The sequence below is a fragment of the Mandrillus leucophaeus genome, unplaced genomic scaffold (genome assembly GCF_000951045.1).
Source record: "Mandrillus leucophaeus isolate KB7577 unplaced genomic scaffold, Mleu.le_1.0 Scaffold670, whole genome shotgun sequence".
NCBI lineage: Eukaryota > Metazoa > Chordata > Mammalia > Primates > Cercopithecidae > Mandrillus > Mandrillus leucophaeus.
In genome coordinates, this window is record NW_012107253.1 from 845,633 (window position 1) to 866,209 (window position 20,577).

At 57.0% G+C, this 20,577-nt stretch overlaps 1 protein-coding gene across 5 annotated transcripts in view; it reads left to right on the forward strand.

The window, feature by feature from the left end:
* Window positions 1–13,621, forward strand: part of CRHR1 (corticotropin releasing hormone receptor 1) — a 28,625-nt gene extending 15,004 nt beyond the window's left edge. For 4 of the 5 annotated variants that reach the window (XM_012001936.1, XM_012001935.1, XM_012001938.1 and 1 more), the window contains 9 exons: window positions 6,995–7,101; window positions 7,858–7,978; window positions 8,187–8,340; window positions 8,653–8,713; window positions 10,909–10,981; window positions 11,232–11,317; window positions 11,491–11,626; window positions 11,784–11,825; window positions 12,402–13,621. In XM_012001936.1, the coding sequence (XP_011857326.1) occupies window positions 7,949–7,978; window positions 8,187–8,340; window positions 8,653–8,713; window positions 10,909–10,981; window positions 11,232–11,317; window positions 11,491–11,626; window positions 11,784–11,825; window positions 12,402–12,542 (723 nt within the window). In that variant the 5' untranslated portion in view covers window positions 6,995–7,101; window positions 7,858–7,948 and the 3' untranslated portion in view covers window positions 12,543–13,621. Of the gene's footprint in view, window positions 1–6,994; window positions 7,102–7,340; window positions 7,428–7,857; window positions 7,979–8,186; window positions 8,341–8,652; window positions 8,714–10,908; window positions 10,982–11,231; window positions 11,318–11,490; window positions 11,627–11,783; window positions 11,826–12,401 lie in introns of all 5 variants that reach the window. The other variant, XM_012001934.1, reaches the window with a different exon arrangement.
* The last annotated feature ends 6,956 nt before the right edge of the window (window positions 13,622–20,577 follow it).

Sequence of the window (20,577 nt, forward strand, 5' to 3'; positions counted from 1 at the left end):
TCCCCCTGTGCTCATCGGGCAGCCGCTTGCACTGGGCATGGGACTGTCCTGGAGGTGCAAAGGGAGACCAGAGTCGGTCACAGGAGTCCCACCCTTTTCCACCACACACGCCTGACAGATACATCCAGTTCCAGCCACGGGGCTGTATGGGAACCAGGGATGGGGTGGAGGTAGCAGTGCAGTTTGAAAAAGCCCTTGGAAAGCCTTTTAAAATGTTAAATGTTTCTGAGCAGATGTTGCTTACACAGAACTCAGAAGGTACAAATGGGAATACAATGTCCCCTCCCACCCCATCCCTGGCCACTGGATTCCCTCCCAGAGGCAACCATTTTGCCAATTTCATAAGTGTCCTTCCAGAGACATTCTCCGCATACATGAGTAATTATATATATGTATTCTTTTTTGTTTTTACCTGAATGTTGCATATTACGCACACTGTCTACACCTTGCTTTTTTCATGTAATCATCTATCTTAGAGATGGTTCCATATCAGTACATAAAGAGCATCTTCATTCTCTTTGCATTTGCATAATATCACAAAATGAACCATAATTTATTTAAACCAGTCTTTATTCTCAGTCCTCAGTTATTACAAATGGTGCTGCAATGAATAATCTTTGAAGGGTGATTTTTGGCAGAGGCACAAATATATCTATCCTGGAACTGCTGTTGCCCTCGGTCTCCTTTGCCACCGACGCTGTCTCCCTCAGTGCTGAGGAGGGCGGGGGTCAAAGAGCAGAAGGGGGGACACTCCAGGCTGTCTGAGAGCCAGGGCTTCTGATTGTGGAAGAGAGGGACTGACCTAGGCAGTCCCAAGAATCCCATCGCCTAAAGATCAGAGCTGGAAGAGACCTTGGAGACTCTCCCTCCCATCTTGAGGTTCCCAGACCCGCCTGGTTATAAGAATCGTCCAGAGGCAGATCACCTGGGGTCAGGAGTTTGAGACCAGCCTGTCCAACATAGTGAAACCCCATCTCTACTAAAAATACAAAATTAGCCGGGTGTGGTGGTGCACACCTGTAATCCCAGGTACTAAGGAGGCTGAGGCAGGAGAATTGCTTGAACCCAGGAGGCAGAGGTTGCAGTGAGCCGAGATTATGCCATTGCACTCCAGCCTGGGCAAAAAGAGGGAAACTCCATTAAAAAACAAAACAAAACAAAAAAACGTGGCCAGCTGCGGTGGCTCATGCCTGTAATCCCAGCCTTCTGGGAGGCCGAGGCAGGCAGATCACAAGGTCAGGAGATCGAGACCATCCTGGCCAACATGGTGAAACCTCATCTCTGCTAAAAATACAAAAATTAGCTGAGCATGGTGGCGCATCCCTGTAATCGCAGCTACTTAGGAGGCTGAGGCAGGAGAATCACTTGAACCAGGGAGGCGGAGGTTACAGTGAGCTGAGATTGTACCACAGCACTCCAGCCTGGTGACAGAGCAAGACTCTGTCTCAAAAAAAAAAAAAAAAAAAAGTATATGGAATCGCCCAGAGCACCTGTCCAAATACAGGTCCCAGGGCCACACCCAACACCTAAGAAATCACACCGTCCAAGGAGGACCTGGGAATCTGTCTTTCATGAGTGCCCCAGGGGAGCCTTCTGATGGGGCAAAAGTGAGAAACTAATCTAGTGCAACCCATTCACATTACAGATGGGCAGACTGGGACCCAGAATTGGGGACTGATTCACACAAGATCACATGGCCAGAGTAAGTCAGAGCCTGGAACCCAGGGCTTCGGAGCTCAGGCTCTGCTTTGCCCACTGCCAGGTATCTGCGTGAAACAAAGTTAAGGATAAAGAATCACTTTCCTTCACCCCCAGCTTACTAAGCCCCCACACGGAGAGCCCACCTGGGAAGTCCTGGGATGGGGAGGAGGGCTCTTCCTGGACTGAGGGAAGGAGGTGGGGTTCCAGGTTAGGAGACTTAGTTGGGCCAGAGGAGATGGCCTTGGCTGGGGGAGTGGCAGCGGGCAAGACCATTCAGGGATGTGGGGAATCCGTAGCCTGGCACACAGTAGAGGAGGTGGGAGGAAAGGAAACGGGGCTGGTGCTCAAAAGAGCGGGTCAGTGCTGTCGGCGACTCAGGACCACACGCCATGCCAGAGAGGGATGGTGTTGAGGAGGTACAGCTAAGCCACGAGGTCAGGCTGCAGGCCGCACTGTCTGTCCCAGCCTCATGCCCTGCACTCAACCCTCCTGAGGGTCAGGGCGGGGTCTTCACCTGTCTCTCCTGCTCTAATGTAAGCCCCTTCCTTTCAGTTGGCTGATGGGGACACTCGGCAGCCCCCGTTTTCCCTAGCACCCTTCGAAGGCTCAAGGGCAGTAGGTTAGCCACCCTCGGCCCGCCCTGCAACGCCCACCCCTGCCAGGACAGGGGTCTCTCCCTCTCTCCACCAGCAGGGTTAGGACAAGGAAGAGGATCAGGAGCCCGGTCTCATCAGCCCGCTCTTTGCATTGCAATGGGAATAGCACAGACCTTAGGGTTTGGGTTTCAACGGGAACCTGCTGCATGACCTAGAGGAGGCAACTTAACCCCACCGAGTTCCCGAAACTGGTGGCCAGGAATTCAGATCTCTGCCTTCAGGGGATGGAAGGGTGGTGTTGGCCTGTCTTGGCCTATGGGAGATGTTCCATTCACCTGCCGCCCCCTGTCTCTCACCTCCCCTGTGAGGTCAGGGGAGGTTGTAATGTACACCTGGGGGAATGACCTGCCCCACCCCCCAGCCCATCCATGCCTGGCTCTGCCGCCTCTTTCCTCTGCAGCCCCTGCTGGCCTGGTGCCTAGCACTCTGGGTAATCGATTAATTTAATTAGTGAAAATGCCATTCCCTTCTGCCAGCCCCCAGCCTCGCCAGACCCCTCCCAGAACTGCAGAGGAAAGTATCCAATTAATTGAGTGGTAGGTTTCTCAGCTCTGGGCCTGGGCTAAGCCCTAATTAAGCCGCAGCGCCCTGGGGTATTGCAGATAATGGATTCGCAGAAGTCCGCCTGTGAAATGGGACTTGCGAGGGCACCCCAAGGCCAGGCACCCCAGGAGATCTGCCCGCAGCCAGCACCACCAGGGAACAGGCCCGCAACTGGGGAGCCTGTTGCATGCATGGCTGGCCCGGTGATGGCACTGAGCCCCCATTACAACCCCTACACCTGCTCCCCGTATCAGCACCCTCTCCTCCCCCCACCACCTCCCTCCACTACTGTTCACTCCCTTCCCCACTGTCCGACCTTCCCCCACCCACCCGACACTTGCACACACTCTATTCCCTTTCCCCACACTCTGCTGAGCACAGGAGCTTGGGCCTCAGGCGCAGTCTGGGAGGGCACACTGGTGGCACATGAAACGGAATCTGGGGTCTGGGTTTGTGGGCCAAGGTTCATTGCTCACTGTCTGGGGAGAGGTGGGCAGTGGTTGGACCAGGGCTTCTGAACTGTATAGGTGCTTTTTCCTAAAACGAAGCTCCGATTCCGTGGGCCTAGCGTAGGGCACACATTCCACTTTCCTCAAGATCTCTGCGAGCTCCTCTGTGTGCTGCTGCTGGGCCAGGGGCTGCCCTTTGAGGACTGAGGGACTGGAGTGAGTGCCCGCTGTGGGGTAAGAGGAGTAGCTCTGGCAACTTCAGTGGAGAGGAGGTGCCAGAATGGAGTGGGCACCGGCGGGAGCTTGGAAGGGAGGTCTCATTGCCACCATCCCAGAGAGGCATTGGGACGGGTCCGGCACTGCAGCACCTGGGACGAGGTGGTGTCAGAGTCAGCCGCGCACTAATTGCTTATTCAATTCAGGTCACTGAGGGTACAGCGGAGTGGCCTCTGCCAAGTACCATGCTGTGCCACCCTCCTTAGGGCGGGGTGCCTGCTGGTCTCAGGTCTCCAGACTGGACGGAGAGGGAGTGCTGGTCAGGGCCCCAGGGGTAGCTGTGCCCATTTGTCCTTTGGACATCCCAGCTGCTTTGCTGTTATCGTGGCCGTCGGTCGGTGTGTGACTGGCTGTCCCTGGGGGTGCTGCTGACTCTCCTCTCCAGGTGTCACTGGCCACCTCTCAGGGTGTTTCTAGGTGCCTTTTAAGGCCTTGCTGTCTCTCTAAATAATGCTGTCCAGAACTCTGGTTGTTATTGGAAATGTCACAGTGTCACTGGCTTCTGTTTGGGTGATGCAGGATGTATTTGTCTCAGGGTATCGGCAGCCATCCCTCAGGCTGTCTCTCCAGCTGTCTTCTCAAGCTGTTTCTCAGGTTGCATCATGCTGATGTGACAAATAAGAGAGAGGGCTTGAACCTGGCCCAGGCCCGACTGCTCAGGGAGCCACACTGAGACTCTGTCCTCCGGGAATGGTTTCGCCTGATTCTCCCTCTCAGGCTCTTGGGGAAAAGCCCTCATGGGTGCTATCCTCCTGGCAGGAGGTCCCCTGAGGCTCCCGGGCCCAAAATGGAGCGAGACCACCCCAGAGAGTGCCTCTGCTTTCAATTCCTGCTTGTCCCCCCAGAAATCTCCCAGGGGGCTGGGGACGGTGGCTCTCGCCTGTAATCCCAGCACTTTGGGAGGCCAAGGCAGGTGAATTGCCTGAGCTCAGGAGTTCGAGACCAGCCTGGACAACATGGCGAAACCCCATCTCTACCAAAAAATACAAAATATTAGCTGGGCGTGGTGGTGCATGCCTGTGATCCCAGCTACTCAGGAGGCTGAGGCAGGAGAATCACTTGAACCCAGGAAGCAGAGGCTGCAGTGAGCCAAGATCCTGCCACTGCACAACTCCAGACTGGGCGACAGAGTGAGACTCCATCCCTCCCCCACCCAAAAAAAGAAATGTCCCTGGGAAACCAGGAAAAGAGGGATTTCAAAGCCAGGCAGACTCAGGTTCCAGATGCCGGCTGCATGGCGTGGCCAATTATTCAATCTCTTCGACGGGAAGAACTGGGATGAGAGGAGCAGTCTCCAAGGGCAGCTGTGGGAAAGAAAAGCAGTGGCACCTGCAGAGCTCTTGGCACAATGCTCAGCATACAGCAGGTGCTTAATAGATGACTCCTCCCCACTCCAACCCCAAGGGCCTGGTGCGGCCTGACTCAGGAGCGAGGTGGGGCCTGGCAGGTGGCAGTGAATGGTCTGCCTGCACACTGTGCCCTCCCGCCCAGCCTGGGCCTGTGAACAAGGCCGGGGTGTCATGCCATGCTCGGCTCCACACATGCTGTCATTACCCAGGGGCTTCTCAGCATGGATTTGTGGAAAATTTAATAAAAGGATATTAAATACCAGCTCCAGACAGCCTGTGATCCGTGCATATCTTCCGGAGCCTCCGGATTGGGGCATCTGCCGCCAGGCGCTTAGAGACCCCCCCACTTGCATGGGTGATGGGTCCCCTCTCCTCACTCCCCTCTGTCTCTCTCCTGCCTTTGTTTACACCTCCCTGGATCCCAGTCCTTTGGAGGCTGGAGTTGTTAATGTAATTTCCTGCCATGTTCCAGAAAGCCTCTGCCTGGAAACCAGCTCTGAGAACAGAGCTTCTGTAGGAGCCTCCGGACCTAAGAGGTTCCCGATGAGGATGCCCCTTCAGAAGGGCCTTGGTGGCCGGGCGGAACTGGGCATAGGGTCTTGGCTCCTCCTGGGATGCCTGGTGGATAGGGCTGGACTTGACCTCTGGTTTTGTGTAGGTTCTGTAATTCCAACAGGAAGGCCTGTGGAGTAGCTCCTTGGTGGCTCTGAGAGGATGATGAGGGCCGTTGTGAGCTCCCCACTTCTCGGCGCTTGCATGTCACCCGCTTCTGTGCCTCATGATCATTCAGCCCCACCCCAGAGCCTGGAAACGGGGAGGGAGGGAGGTGCTGCCAGGGACCCCTCCTTTCCCAAAGCCACCTGCTTTTCAACACCTGTCTTTCTTTCCTTCACTCACACACTGCTTCGGAGTTCGACTGCGTGTCAAGCTCTTGGTTTCTAGGCCCTGCTTCTTGGGACCTATAAAAGTGTGGATGGGGGCTTTGCTCTGGGGCAGGAGTCTGCAGAGAGCTGGGCATGGGGACTGGCCAGTCCCCTATTATGGGCTGGGGACCTGTTTGCAGCCTTTGTACCTTGCCAATCTGCACGTGCAGGCAAGAGGTGGTTTTGAAGTTGCGCGACCTCCAGTGCGTCAACATAACCTCTGTGCTGTTTTCCTACAAACTAAAGCCCAGAAGCCCTCCCGGCTCCCACTGTGGGGTTGCCCTGATGGTTTAAGACGATAACAGATATGAAAATCCTCTGTAAATGGGAAGGCTTCATCACTCTTGGAACTTAAGATTGCTGTAAAGAGGAGGGCAGTGACCTCCATCAGTATATTAAATTCATTAGGAAATAAACCCGGGGAATGTGTTCCAGTCCTGGGAGAGGATCCTGCTCACTTTGCACAGATCCCCTTGGGCCAGGGATGGGGAAGGCCCTGGAAAGTGAGTTATGGAGCCTAAGGAGATTTTTCTGTGGTTTCGGCTGATTCTGTGGATGCCAGAGCCCAGCAGCTGCCCGGCCCCTCCTCACTCACAGGAGCAGGCGGCGTTGCAGCAGGAGGGATTCAAGGGCGGCCGAGAAGGTGGTGACTCAGTTCAGAAATGGGTGGAGAAGATAAATCCCGGGAGGTTGGTGTCTCTGCAGCTGAGAGGTCCACCTGGTGTTCCAACCGGGTGGCAGTATGGGCAGATGCGACTGTGAGGGCGCACCTGCGAGCCAGCCACACGCTTGTGCGTGCAGAGGGGGCGTCCGTGTGGAGTGGGGAATCCCACGTGATGTGGAGACTCAGACACAACACAGAGCAGTGAACAGAGCATGGGATTCAGGGACAGACAGAGCCTCAAACTGGACAGCATTGCTCTGCAGCGAGGCCTGACCCACAGCAGGTACTCAGGAAGGGGGAGTGGCCCTTGAGATCATGACCTGCTCTGTCCCAGCCACCCCCAGGCGATGTCCTCATAGAGCGGCTCACATCCAGCAGGCGCAAGGGCATGGCTGTGCAGAAGGCTCACCTCTGCCCCTCTCTCCTGCTCCAGAAAAAAAGCAAGGTGCACTACCATGTCGCAGTCATCATCAACTACCTGGGCCACTGTATCTCCCTGGTGGCCCTCCTGGTGGCCTTTGTCCTCTTCCTGCGGCTCAGGTGAGAAGACCCCAGCACTACATCCTCTTGTCCCCGGGCCCTAGAGCAGGAGCAGGGTGGAGAAGTGAGAGGAGCAGCTCGAGGTCGGGGTGGGGGTTGCTGGGAGAGGGTGGCAGGGGCTGGCTTATCCGAGAGTCTCAGGTCTCCGGGAACCTCTGGCAGAGCCGCTCTGCCCCCTCCGCAGTAGCTGCTGGAATGGTGGGGAGGGACAAAGCTTGTCTTATGTCACCCACACCCAGGCCGGGCTGCACCCATTGGGGTGACCAGGCAGATGGAGCCCTGGAGGTGGGGGCTCCATGGAGTGGTGCCCCATTTCAGGTTCGAAAGTACCTGGGCCCCCGCACTACTGCCAAGGATGCAGGTGGCAGAGCCAGGGATGGGGATGGTTGGGATCAGGAGCCGAGCATCAGGGCTGGAGGCTGGGAGCAAGGCTGACCCCTGTGACTGTCCATCCTGGAATGGCAGGGAGTGGAAGGCACCCCCAGGGGAAGCAGGCATCCCCAGGAAGCCAGCTGCCCTGGTCCATGGAGTGCCAGGCAGAGCCTGGGGCTTTTGTCTGGGTGGGTTGCAGGCAGGAAGGGCTCCATGGGGCATTAGGAGAGCCTTGCTGTCACTTCCCTGTGTGACTTGGCCAGTCAGCCCTACCCTGTGCCTCAGTTTCCTCATCTACACATCTGGGTTGGGGTGATGTGGGTGGCCTGCCCCTTATCCTCTCTCTCCTGTCGCTCCCATCATCCACCTGCCCTGCTGCACCAGGAGCATCCGGTGCCTGCGAAACATCATCCACTGGAACCTCATCTCCGCCTTCATCCTGCGCAACGCCACCTGGTTCGTGGTGCAGCTAACCATGAGCCCTGAGGTCCACCAGAGCAACGTGGTGCGTCCTGGCGGGGGAGCGGGGAGCGGGTCAGGCCAAACCCACGTCAGAGAAGGGGCCCAGGTGGGCCTGCCCTGCAGAGGAGGAGCCCACAGAACAGGAGTGGGATCCCAGGGTGTGCCCCGTCCTGCCTGGGGGAGGCCCAGGGCCAGGGTTTGGTGCCGCCCCTGCCCCTCATCATCATCTTTGGTTGGGGGTGGGGTGGCAGGGCTGGTGCAGGTTGGTGACCGCCGCCTACAACTACTTCCATGTGACCAACTTCTTCTGGATGTTCGGTGAGGGCTGCTACCTGCACACAGCCATCGTGCTCACCTACTCCACCGACCGGCTGCGCAAGTGGATGTTCATCTGCATCGGCTGGGGTGAGCTGGGCAGCCACCTCCCCAGCCTGGGCAGTGGCAGCCACCGTGCTGCCGTCTCCTCACCCAGACTCAGGCCAGAGGGCTGGGGGGCCTGAGGGATGGAGGTCGGATTGGGGCAGTGGGGTGTGCGCCATAGCCCTCTGCTCCTCTTGGGGGTGGGGGGCAGCAGGAGCACCTTGAAGGAGGTGTGTGAGTTTGAGATCCACCCTGGGTAACCCTAGACCGCCTGGAGCCTGGGCTGCACTGGGGTCCTCCAGGCCCACATCCCCCAGCCCCCGCTGAGGGCTCTGTGACAGCCCATCTCTCCCCCAGGTGTGCCCTTCCCCATCATTGTGGCCTGGGCCATTGGGAAGCTGTACTACGACAATGAGAAGTAAGTCACCTCCTTTCCCGTCCTGCCCCCAAGGTTTAGGCTCCCAGCCTAGCTTGGTGACACTCCCAAGGGCCTTGGGCCATGCTGGCTTTCCCCTCAGGACCATGGCTTCTGCATCTATAAAGGGAGGGATCTGGGGGGTTGGACTCATTCAGAGGGTCCCTGCCTGTGCTCTGCCTGGGTGGGACTGGACAAGCAGGATCCAGCCTCCTTTATCTGCCTTGAGCTTACACAGGAAACAGCCTGGAGGCAGACTGCCCAGGTTCAGAATCGTGGCTCCATCATTAAATAGCTGTGTGACCTTGGACGGATTACTGCAGCGTGCCTCAGTTTCCTCATCTGTAAAATGGACATACTGCCTCAAAGGGCTGTTGTGGGGTGATATCAGTCCATCTATATTAAGCATTTAGAATCGGACCTGGCACATAGAGCAAATGCTGTATAAATGTGCTCTCGTAATATTAAGACATCTTAATAGAAGAGTCCGTGAATTTAACAGAAGTGGACCTAGATGATCCCAGAGGCTTCTTCCAGCTCTGAAGTTCTTTGGTTCCTTATGAAACGGACTCAGGTGTTTCCAGTCGTGCCTGGAAACTTGATTTCTGCTGCAGTGGTGCTCAGCCTTGGCTCACATTAGAATCACCTGGGATGCTTCGAAAAGTACCAGTGCCCAGGCGTCACCGCCAGAGAGTCAGGTGTAATTAGTCTGCGGTGTGGCCTGGCACCCAGAAGTCTTGAAAACTGCCCAGGTGATTCTAATGTGCAGCTAAGATTGAGAACCACTGAGAGAGAGGGGGGCAGAAAAGGTGGACGTGGATGGCAGGGGAGCCCCAGGACCTTGTTTGCCAAACAGGTGTTCCCAGGAACCTATCTGACTGACTGACCTGGCGTCCAAGTGGCCTCCACCACAGTGACAAGCCCTCTCCTCACCCCACGGAGGGGAGGGGGCCTGCATGGCTTCATTGGGCTGACGAAGGAGCCTGGAAGATTATCTTGCGTGTTTATGAGGTTGACTCCCTCCTGACTCAGGCTAGCTGAGGCCTTGGGAGGCCGAGGCGGGCGGATCACTTGAGGTCAGGAGTTTGAGACCAGGCTGGCCAACATGGTGAAACCCCGTATCTACTAAAAAAAAAAATACAAAAATTAGCTGGGTGTGGTGGTGCGCACCTGTAGTGCCAGCTACTTGGGAAGGCTGAGGCAAGAGACTCTCTTGAACCCAGGAGGCAGAGGTTGCAGTGAGCCAAGATCGTGCCACTGCTCTCCAGCCTGGGCAACAGAGCGAGACTCCACAAGCCTCAAAAAACAAAGCAAAACAAAAACTGGGCTAAAGGAGAAAGTGAGTCTGAGCGGCTCTGAAGCCCCACCTGGTGGTGAAAATTCAACACTGCAACAGAGGGGATCTGGGTGTGAGGAAGCAGAAACGAACTTGCAGACCAGAGGCTCAAGGACTGGACCCAGCCCACAGAAGCTGTGTGTGGCCGGCAGGGTGTTTTCTGGAAACTCGATTTTGTAGCCAACCTTTAAAAAATCCAAAGGTTTCGTATACAAATCTCAATTTCTGGCTTATGAGATCTAGCCACTGGGGGTCTTCTTACCCACGAGGACATAAGGGCTTCCAGTTTGTCTGGTCCGCACCCGCTCCCCAGGCCTCCCTGGAGCTTGCTGGAGGGACACTCAGGAAAATGCAAAGCAATTACCCCCTGCAGCAGGTAGAACCTGTGCAGATGTTCCTCTCAAGGTCGTTCGGGCTGCGACTGGACAGGTTCAGGCTGAGATTGAGAACTGCTGGGTGCCCACTGGGTGACAGGTGTGGTGCCACTCCCACCAGCAGCCCCCAGAGGACATGCTGGGCCTCAGCCACAGCCAGGGGACCGTGAGGAGGAGCCAAGGATGCAGCTTGCGTATTGAGCCCATGTCCGTTCCCGGCCACTCAGTCTTTCCCACTGTCTGCCTCCTGCCCCGATGCTTGCTTCCAACTTTGCATCTCATCACAGAGGATGCTGTGCATTCTGCAGATGGGACAACTGAGGCTTGGCAGTGGGATCAAGTGACTTGACCTTCTTCCAGGGCTGGAATTGGGACATCTACCTCCTGGCTTCCAGCCCCAGTCCTGTCCTGGCCAAGCACTGTCCCTCCCCATGCCACCGAGGCAGATGCAGATGATGACTCCTTCCCTTTCCTCTGTGGCCTTCTAGGTGCTGGTTTGGCAAAAGGCCTGGGGTGTACACCGACTATATCTACCAGGGCCCCATGATCCTGGTCCTGCTGGTAAGAACCTGGGTAGGGGCAGGAGACAGGGCCCAGTGGGGAGGGGCGATCAATGCCAACCGTGGACAGAAAGGACCCCTCTGCCTAGAGGTGGGGGCCACCCAAGGAGGGGACATGGGCCAGGGATGTGCAGCTGCTCCTGAGGAGGAGGGAGAACAGCAGGAGCACTGAGGCCAGAGAGGCCAGAACTGAGAAGCCTGGGTCCCCAGCCTCTTGCACACTCCAGCCCGCTGGTGTGCTCAAATTGCAGATCAATTTCATCTTCCTTTTCAATATCGTCCGCATCCTCATGACCAAGCTCCGGGCATCCACCACGTCTGAGACCATTCAGTACAGGTAACCGGGTACCGCCTCCCCCAGGCCTCCCCCTGATGAAACCCTGCTCCCCATGCCTCTCACGTGCCAGAGACCTGCCACTCCCTCCCCCGACCTGGCCCTCTGCTGAGCCAGCGGGCAGCCAGTCCTGGGGTGGGCTGTGACTCCAAGCCTCCCCACCTGCCCCACCCCAGGAAGGCTGTGAAAGCCACTCTGGTGCTGCTGCCCCTCCTGGGCATCACCTACATGCTGTTCTTCGTCAATCCCGGGGAGGATGAGGTCTCCCGGGTCGTCTTCATCTACTTCAACTCCTTCCTGGAATCCTTCCAGGTACAGCCCTGGAGGGGCACACTGGCACCTCCTTGGGTGGGGATTCTCCCAAGCAGATGCCTGGAGGGTAGGAGGCCAGGGAGAAGCAAGGGGCAGCCCAGAGGCTGGGTGGGCAACACCTGTGACCGACCTTTGACGCCTCCTCTCTCCTCGCCAGGGCTTCTTTGTGTCTGTGTTCTACTGTTTCCTCAACAGTGAGGTGAGTACCTGGGGGCCCTGCGGCGGGGCTCAGGGCTGCAAGGCCTGTTGGGGCTGGCGATAGTCTAGAGCCTTCTCCTCCCCTCCCAGGGCTGGCTCTCTCCCTCCCTGTTCCTCCTAGGTCCCTAGGGGGATGCTGCTGGGAGCCCCAGGCCGGCCCCTCCCACCTGTCCACTCCCACAGTGACAGCTCTCTCCTTTGCTCTCAGAGGCCGCTGGCACCAGGCTGGAAGCCAGAGCTCCAGTATCTTTGATGAGCCTGTGACAACCAGGAAGGGCTGAGCCCTGGGCAGGGGATATGTGTGGGTTGAGAGCAGGAAGCCTTGATGGCAAAGGCCATATGGTGCCTTCGTGTGGGTTAGAAAAGGGTGCCCCTTCCCCAGGACACTTGAGAAATCTGTTCCGGCAAATATGCAAAGCAGCCATGTTAAGGCTGAGTGCTGTCGCCTCCTGAGGACTTCTGTGTACTCAGCTGACCTGCACAGCCTCTTACCTGCGCAGCTGCTCGTGCCGACCCAGGGGAGGGAGGGGGTCCTGAGCCCCAGGCTCAGATGTCGTGCTCCTTCCTGTGCCCACAGGTCCGCTCTGCCATCCGGAAGAGATGGCACCGGTGGCAGGACAAGCACTCGATCCGTGCCCGAGTGGCCCGCGCCATGTCCATCCCCACCTCCCCCACCCGTGTCAGCTTTCACAGCATCAAGCAGTCCACAGCAGTCTGAGCTGGCAGGTCATGGAGCAGCCCCCAAAGAGCTGTGGCTGGGGGGATGATGGCCAGGCTCCCTGACCACCCTGCCTGTGGAGGCGACCTGTTAGGTCTCATGCCCACTCCCCCAGGAGCAGCTGGCACTGACAGCCTGGGGGGCCACTCTCCCCCTGCAGCTGTGCAGGACTGTAGCTCATGAGTGGAAAGTCATCTACAGGACTGGGCCAGTCCCGGGGCCTCTGGCTTCCCTGCCCAGTCCTCCGTGGAGAAGGGACGTGGAAATGAATGGAAATGGGCTGCTAGACACCCACAGCAGCACACGCGTCCCTCCAAGGCTGTCTTCTCCCAGAGCACAAGAAGTCCAGCCCACTGGGACCTGGGGCTGCCCTCGGCAACTGTGGGGAGGCCGTTTGCTGCCCCGGGGCATCATGGGCAACTCGTGACAGCCTCTGACTCACCACGATGACGCCTCTGGACCTCGGTGATGCCTTCCGACACCACTGGGAACCAAGGGCCCTCGCTCAGGAACCCTGGAGACAGAAGTCAGGTGTCATCGTCAGACGTGTGGCCACAGCACTAGAGTCACCCCCCAGGCCTCCAGAACCTCATTGACACTGTGGCACTGCCACCAGCAATGCCCTGCCTCGCTGCCTTCATCCTGAACATTTACTACCCTGCAGGCCAGGCCAGCTTCCCCTCACTTAACCACAGGCAGTACCCTCACCCCACACCAGTCACCTCCTGCCCCTTTTCCTCTTTTGTGAGAAGAGGGGGCTGGAGGGGGCAGAGTGGCCTGTGAGCAAGAGCCAGGGGTGTCCCAGCCCTGGCCTCTGGGGCAGAGCTTGTAGCCCCGGATGGCCTCTGGGGCAGGACCACTAGCTAAACAAGCCAGGAGAAGGCTCCTGCCCAAGTGGCTCTTGGGACAACATGCTGCTTGCACTCTAGGTGTGGACTGGCTACAGCCCCCACTGACCTGCCCATGTCCAGAGGGACTGGACAGCCAGAGCAGGGCTTTGGGGGGCACTAGAAGATGAGGGTATCGGCTGTGAGGCAGGTGGCTGGTATAAATAATAATATTTATCTTTTCAACCAGCATTTGTGAAGGCCTGGACTCCACAGGGGGCTGGATGGAGAGGGTGTCTCACAGAAGTGGGAGCCATTTCCCAGCTTTCAGGGGCTGCTGTGTTGCTGGGAAACCTGACCCCACTCTCACCCCGGCAAGGATGGTGCCAGGAGAGCCCCCGAGGGCCAGGAGAGGGGTGAGGGCAGAAGGGAGGGCTTCGAGGAACAGGTGGATCTGGCCAGGGCCCCCTTAGTTAGGGACAGCTTGTTGTGAGGAGGTCAAGTAGAGGGAGAGGAGGACCAGGGTTAAGGATGCAGAGGAGGGACACCATGGGTCAGGGGAAGGAACAAAGGAGACAGGAGTGTGTCCCAGCCCTGGGCAGGAGCTGAGCTGAGGAATGGGAAGCAGAATTAGGGTGCTGGGCCACCGGACAGGCCAGAAATGCAGCTATCTCCACTTGGGCACCACAAGAGACCATCCCTGAGACCCTGAGGTTTCTTGTGCAAACTCGAGGGAAGGGGAGTACAGAGAGGGCAACAGGGAGTGAAGCCAGGCAAGGAAGGCAGGGGAAATGGGGGAGGCTAGAGAGGGACACAGTAGCCTGTGAGCAAGAGACAGGTATGTCCCAGCCCTGGCCAGTGCCGCTCTGATGTGGGCAGCACGCTCTTGGGCTCCCCTGCCTGCTGGCTTCAGTGCCCCCAACTCTGAGCTGGAGCTTGTAGCCCTGGGTGGCCTCTGGGGCAGGACCAACATTCCAACACTGTTGCGGGTGCCTGGAGCTCCCTTCCGCTGGGGAAGCCCACCCTCATCCCACCCAACAGGTGAGGGAGCTGGGGTATTTATCCACCATCTCCCATCAGCTGTGGGTTGAGGGCTGCTCCCAGGGGGACATGAACTCTTCTGCATTCCCACATCAGGCTACAGAGGGCCAGAGCGAGTTCTCAGGCACAGAAACGCGCAGGTGGGTGGAAGCCAGTGTGTGCTGCATTGGAGGGGCAGAGGGTGTGGGTGGAACACCAGAACTCGACACAGGGCCCCACTGAAGCCCGGGCCTTGTCTCTGGGTCTCTCTAACCAGGGAGGAGAGCCCATGGGTGGGGCGTATGTATGCACATGTGCACTTGTGCACCCAGGCGCACACAAGAGCTTGCAGCGTCAGGACACCAGGAACAGACAAAGTCAACGCAGTGCCAGGAGCCCCACGGCACCTGCTGAGGGAGGGCAGGTTTCACTGGGAAAAGCCTGGGCTCGGGGGTAGCTAAGGATATCCTTGAAGGCCCTGTGGGGTACTCTGCTCTGCCAATTCTCCAAGCTCTGTGCCCTGAAGTAGAGAGATGGGGTGGAGGACCCAGGGAGCACCATGACAGAGGCAGGCTGGAGGCTTCCAGAGCAACTTGGGGGTATTGTGGGAAGTGGAGAGAAGCCAAGTAAAGGGTCCTGGCTGCCTGGAGAGACCAGAAGTGACCTGAGTCTCTAATGGCCACAACGGAGACGGCTTTCCCAAATCTGCCTCTCACCCAGTGAAGGCAGAAACATGAGAAGGCAAGGCTTTCCCGAGACAATGCCGGTGGGGATGGGATGGGGGGCGCACCCCAGGGGTGGAGGAGCTGAGAGGGTGGGGGTGGGGGGGAGACAGGGAAGGGATGGTACAGACCAGGAAGTGTGCGTAAGCGCAGCCTGGCCGCACCCCGCTTTCCTGCGTGGGCTTCCTGGCAGCTCTCACTGCCAGGCACCTTCTGGGCACCTACTGTGTGCTTAGCACTGTGCTAGGTCTTGGGTGAGAGGGAGATGAGCAGCCACCCCAGGGGGGACCCCCGGTACCCCAAAAAATACAAAGCTCAGAGCCTCTGGCTCTGGAAGGCCACCAAGAGGACAGCTCCAAGACAAGTCTGGGGGTCATCCGAGAAGCTGGAGGCGGAATCCCTGGGCAGGCAGATGGAGCCTGGGGCTCCCCTCCCATTCTGAGGGTGGAGGGGCTGCTTCAGGGCACAGCCAGAAACATCTGAGCCTCAGAACCTGCAGCCCAGAGGCCCAGAGTTCTGTCTCCCGTGGCAGACGTGCGCTCTGGGCTTCGGCGCAGAGAACGCATCCCTGAGACCGGGCATCTGGGCCATTCTGCTGCGGTGCAGCTTGGGGTGGCGAGGCCCCTGTGGGAGTGAGTGGGGTGTGATGAGCCGAAAAACACACACGCGACTACACAGAGTTGAGGGAGCTACTGGGGGCCCTCCAAGCTGCAGTGGTGGGGGAGGGTCACTGGAGGCCCTCCAAGACCCGAAAGACCTCATGCCTAGAAGAATTTCTCTCCACACCATGCCCAAAGGCTGCGGTCCCCTAATGCTACCCCCACCTAAGCCCATTTCTCCTTGACATCCTCCCTCATGGGCACAGAACAGCAGTGGAGGCAAAACCCCACTGTTTTTCCAGTTCAGGCCACCCCCTCCCCGTCCCTTAGTGTGACAGCACAGCCCCTGCCCAGAGGTCCTCAGCTTCACCTCCAGGCCTCCTTCTCTAGCCCCCTGCTACTGATGGCTCAGCTCTCCTGGGACCAGGACTGGGAGGGGAGTCAGACTGGGAAAACCATGTGTTAGCGGGTGAGGTGGGTTTTGAATCCATAGACTAATACTTTCATTGTGGGTATTGTAGATTACTTTGCCATCCACAAATGTCCTTATAACGTTTGTCTTCTAATCCTCCACTAGCCCACAGAGGTAGTAACCCGCCTGTTTTGCAGCCAGGGAAACTGAGGCCTGGTAGCTCCCCTGAGGTTGAAGGTCTGGTTCCAAGTCTAAGGCTTTTTTCACCCCTGAGTGAACTGAAGTCTTTGGGGTTTGGGTTCTGGGAGGCCAGAGCCAATGAAGAGCTCTGTGGCAAGAGGGCAGCAAGGAGGCCTCAGGGTCTCGGACTGATCTGGGACGTGCCCCACGTGAAGATGGGACGTTCCCAAAGATGGCCCCACCAGTGTCCAGCCACCGAGCCCAGCTGGGTGGAAGCAAAAAGAGTTCTGTGGATCCAGCATCTCCTTCCCCAGCTTCCTGACATCCTCCACACCCCCACTCCTTAAAATGATGCTTCATTTCAAACAGTGCGGCCGGGGCCACCATCAACCACAGTGGGCCTCCCTACACACCAGTCAGGGAGTGTGCCACTGGCCTCCAGCCCAGGGGTATCTCAGAGCCACCTCATCCAAACTGCCAACTGACTTCAAACTCAGCTGCCCACACTTGCTTCAAACCGAGGGGAATGCTTTCTACAATTTGCTAACAGCCACACTGATCATTATTGATTGTTTACCGGGCATCAGGTGCTGCTTAGCCCCTCACATGTTTATCCCATTGACTCTTTACACTGCCCTATGAGCCAGGGACTGTTACCTCTGTTTAACAGATAAGGTAAATAAAGCCCAGAGAGGTTAAGATACTTGCCTGATGGCACCCACGGATGGATGAAAAGCCAGGGAGGCTACACTAGGCCTCCATGAAGCTTAACCCCTATGCAGTGGGAGTTCTTAGTAAGGCTGTCCTCCCAGCCCCACTGCCCCTTCCAATCCCCTCCCCAGGGAAATCCTTCCATCCCCTGTCTGTGGTCAAACAGCATTCAGAGATGAGCTAGCTGAAGGAACTGAAGCCTGCAGAGTGTGGGCCTCGGGCAGCCCACTCCCCAAATCGGGCCTCCAAGCCAGTTCCAGCTGCCAGTCCCCCGTCCCCAGCCCCATCCCATCTCTACCTCGGAGCATCACCTCCCACCCTTGCCCTCAGCTCACCAGCCCCTGCAGGTCCTGCTGGCAGACCAGGCTCAAGAGAGACCTGGGCTGTATATATTTATCAAAACTCTCAGTGGGTTGGGAACACCGAGACCATTATTTGGAGATAAGGCCAGAGACCACCCTTGGCCACCAGATAGCAGCCCTACCAGCTTCCGTCCCTCCAAGGGGTCCTGGACTGATCCCTGCTGCCCAGCCTCATTGCCCATTGGGCCAAGGCAAGTGGGGCAGAAGAAGGGGTGGGGGCCTCTTAGGTGCCTAAGGAGCCCAGGTTGGGGGCATAGCAGGCATCAGCTAGGGTGAGGGGCATGGGGGCAGCAGCCAGTGGGCCTGCCTGGCTCACGCTCAATACAGGGGAAGGGGGAGGGAGTGGACGGCAATCCACTCTAGAACATGCAGTGGGGAAGCTGCTGGGCAGGGCAGCAGGGGCAGGTGAGGGGCCAGGTGAACTAGGCCCTTTTCCACCCTTCCTGAGACCCGCTGCCCGGGGTTTGTTGCCCTTGCTGCCCTGTGTAGTGAAGTTAAATGTTCCAGGTGTACGTAGGTCCTCAAGTAGAAAGCAGAGACACTATCCCAGCCTGCTCTGGGCGGCCACCCTGAGAGCCCAGTCCACAGCTGAGGGGGCAGTAGGGTGCGGGGAGGGAGGGGGAGTTGTGGGGAACAAAGTCGCAGACGCAGGGGTTGCCCTCCAGGAAAGGAGTTGAATCTGGAGGTCAGTGGGGGTGGGGAGGGTGGCAGGGCTGAAGTCTTGGAGCAGGATTTCAGCCTGGCAGTGGGCCGTAGCCTCAAGGAGCATCAGCCACTCATGTGAAGGCACTGACCAAGGCTCCAAGTGGCCACCAGAGGAGCGATTCCAGGGCTGATGGATGGGGGTGGGCACAGGGATGGGGGACCCGGGGAAGCAGTGATCAAACATACCGCGAAAGCCTTCTGTGAGCGGAGTCCCAGGCAGAGTCTCGGAGGGAATGAGCCTTCTGAGAATTATCTGAGCCCTGGGTAGATCCACGGGTAGATCTGGGAGAAGGGGCAGGAGCAAGCTCTGCTTGAGGTGTCTGTGCAGACCCCCAAATTGGGGCATGTGCTGGTCTGATGGAGTCCGGAAGAACTAAAATGAGACCTGTCCTGAGGAGAGAGCAGCTGGAGGGGACTGGAGTTGTTCCATTTCATCTGGGCACAGTGGTTCACACCTGTAATCCCAGCACTTTGGGAGGCCAAGGCGGGTGGATCACGAAGTCAGGAGTTCAAGACCAACCTGGCCAACATGGTGAAACCCTGTCTCTCCTAAAAATGCAAAAATCAGCCGGGCATGGTGGCACGTGCCTGTAATCCCAGCTACTCAGGAGGCTGAGGCAGGAGAATCCCTTGAACCTGGGAGGTGGAGGTTGCAGTGAGCTGAGATTGTGCCACTGCACTCCAGCCTGAGGGACAAGAGCGAAATTCCATCCCCAAAAAAAGTCCCATTTCAACCATGTTAGTGCACAATTCAGTGACTTTAAATACACAATGGCATGCAACTGTCACCGCTGAGAGAGAAAAAGTTCTGGAACTTCTTCATCACCCCAAATGGGAACCCCACACCCCTCAGGCACTCCTCATTCTCCCCTCCCCCAGCCCCTGCCCGCCACGCATCTGCTCTCTGCCTCTGCAGATCTGCCTGTTTGGGCTGTTTCATGTAAGCAGAATTAATTGTACAATATGTGTCCCTTTGTGTCTGGCGTCTTCATTTAGCATAATGTGTTTCCACTTAGCATAATGTTTTCAAGGTCCATGCACATAGTAGCAGGTATCAAAACGTCATTCCTTCTTATGGCTGAACGTGATTCCCTTGTGTGGAGAGACGGCAGTTTCTCCATTCGTCAGCGGATGGACGTTTGGGTTCTCTCCACCTATTCCAAGTTATTATGAATGGTCCTGCTGTGAGCATGCATGTGCACGCTTTTGTTTGAAGGCCTGATTTCAATTCTTTGGGATATATATCCAGGAGTAGAAGTGTGAGGTCATATGGTAACTCTTTGTTTAACTTATCTGGGAGCCGCCAAGCCGTTTCCTGCAGCAGCGGCACAATTTTCCATACACCAGCAGTGTATGAGGGTCCCAGCTTCCCTATATCCTCCACAAAGCTTGTGATTGTCTGGGTTTTGTGACAAAGTGGATGTGCTGGTTCTTGTTTTTTAAAAGATCCACGACTCCCTGGGTGGAGAACAGGGCCCCCAGTGAAAGCCTAGGTTGCTCATTCATTGCTGGGGGGCCAGAAAGGCTTTTACTATCGCAGCCCTCTGTCAGGGGCTGCCTGCCCTCCTGCCCTGCTGTGCCCAGCATCTATGTGCTCGGATTCAGAGAGGTGCGCCCAGTTTAGACACTGCTGTACTCTGTGATAAGAACCCTACGGGCGAGCCTCCCTCTCCTAACCATCCTCCTGGCCAACCTCCCCTTTGAAATGGGAGCACTCGGAAGGGACAGCTGGCAGCCTCCTCCCCTGGGCTCTGCCTGCTTCTCCTCACACCGGCTGGTGGAGTGTCTGCCAGTCACTTGCATTTGTTCCCGAACATGTTTCTGACAGTTCACTTGTCATTGTAATTACTGTTGTAATCTAACTAAATGTTATATTACTGATGAATCAGAAGTGCACTAACAAGGAGAGATGTTCTTACGAAAATTCAGGCTAATGCTTCGAAAGATACTTTACAGTTGAGTCACCAAAAATATTGGCAAATTAGGTGTGGGTGAGACGAGTGTAAATAACTGGGTGGGAGAGAATTGTCAGAATCACAGGTGGGTTCCACTTGCTGACCACTTCACAGGGCCCTTTAAACTCGCCCTCCACTTCAAAGAATCAACAGCTGATGTTGGAGATGATGTTTCATCCCTGTGGGTTTCCCAAGGAAAGCAGTGTGGGACTGTAAGAGACGGACCTGTAATAGAAGGAGAGGCCTTCACAGGCACGGTGGCTCACGCCTGTAATCCCAGCACCTTGGGAGACCAAGGTGGCCGGATCACCTGGGGTCAGGAATTTGAGACCAGCCTGGCCAACATGGTGAAACCCCGTATCGACTAAAAATACAAAATTAGCCGGGTGGGGTGGCAGGCACCTATAATCTCAGCTACTTTGGAGGCTGAGGCAGGAGAATCGCTTGAACTTGGGAGGTGGAGGTTGCAGCGAGCCAAGATTGTGCCACTGTACTCCAGGCTGCCTAGGGGACAGTGAGACTCTGTCTCAGAAAAAAAAAAA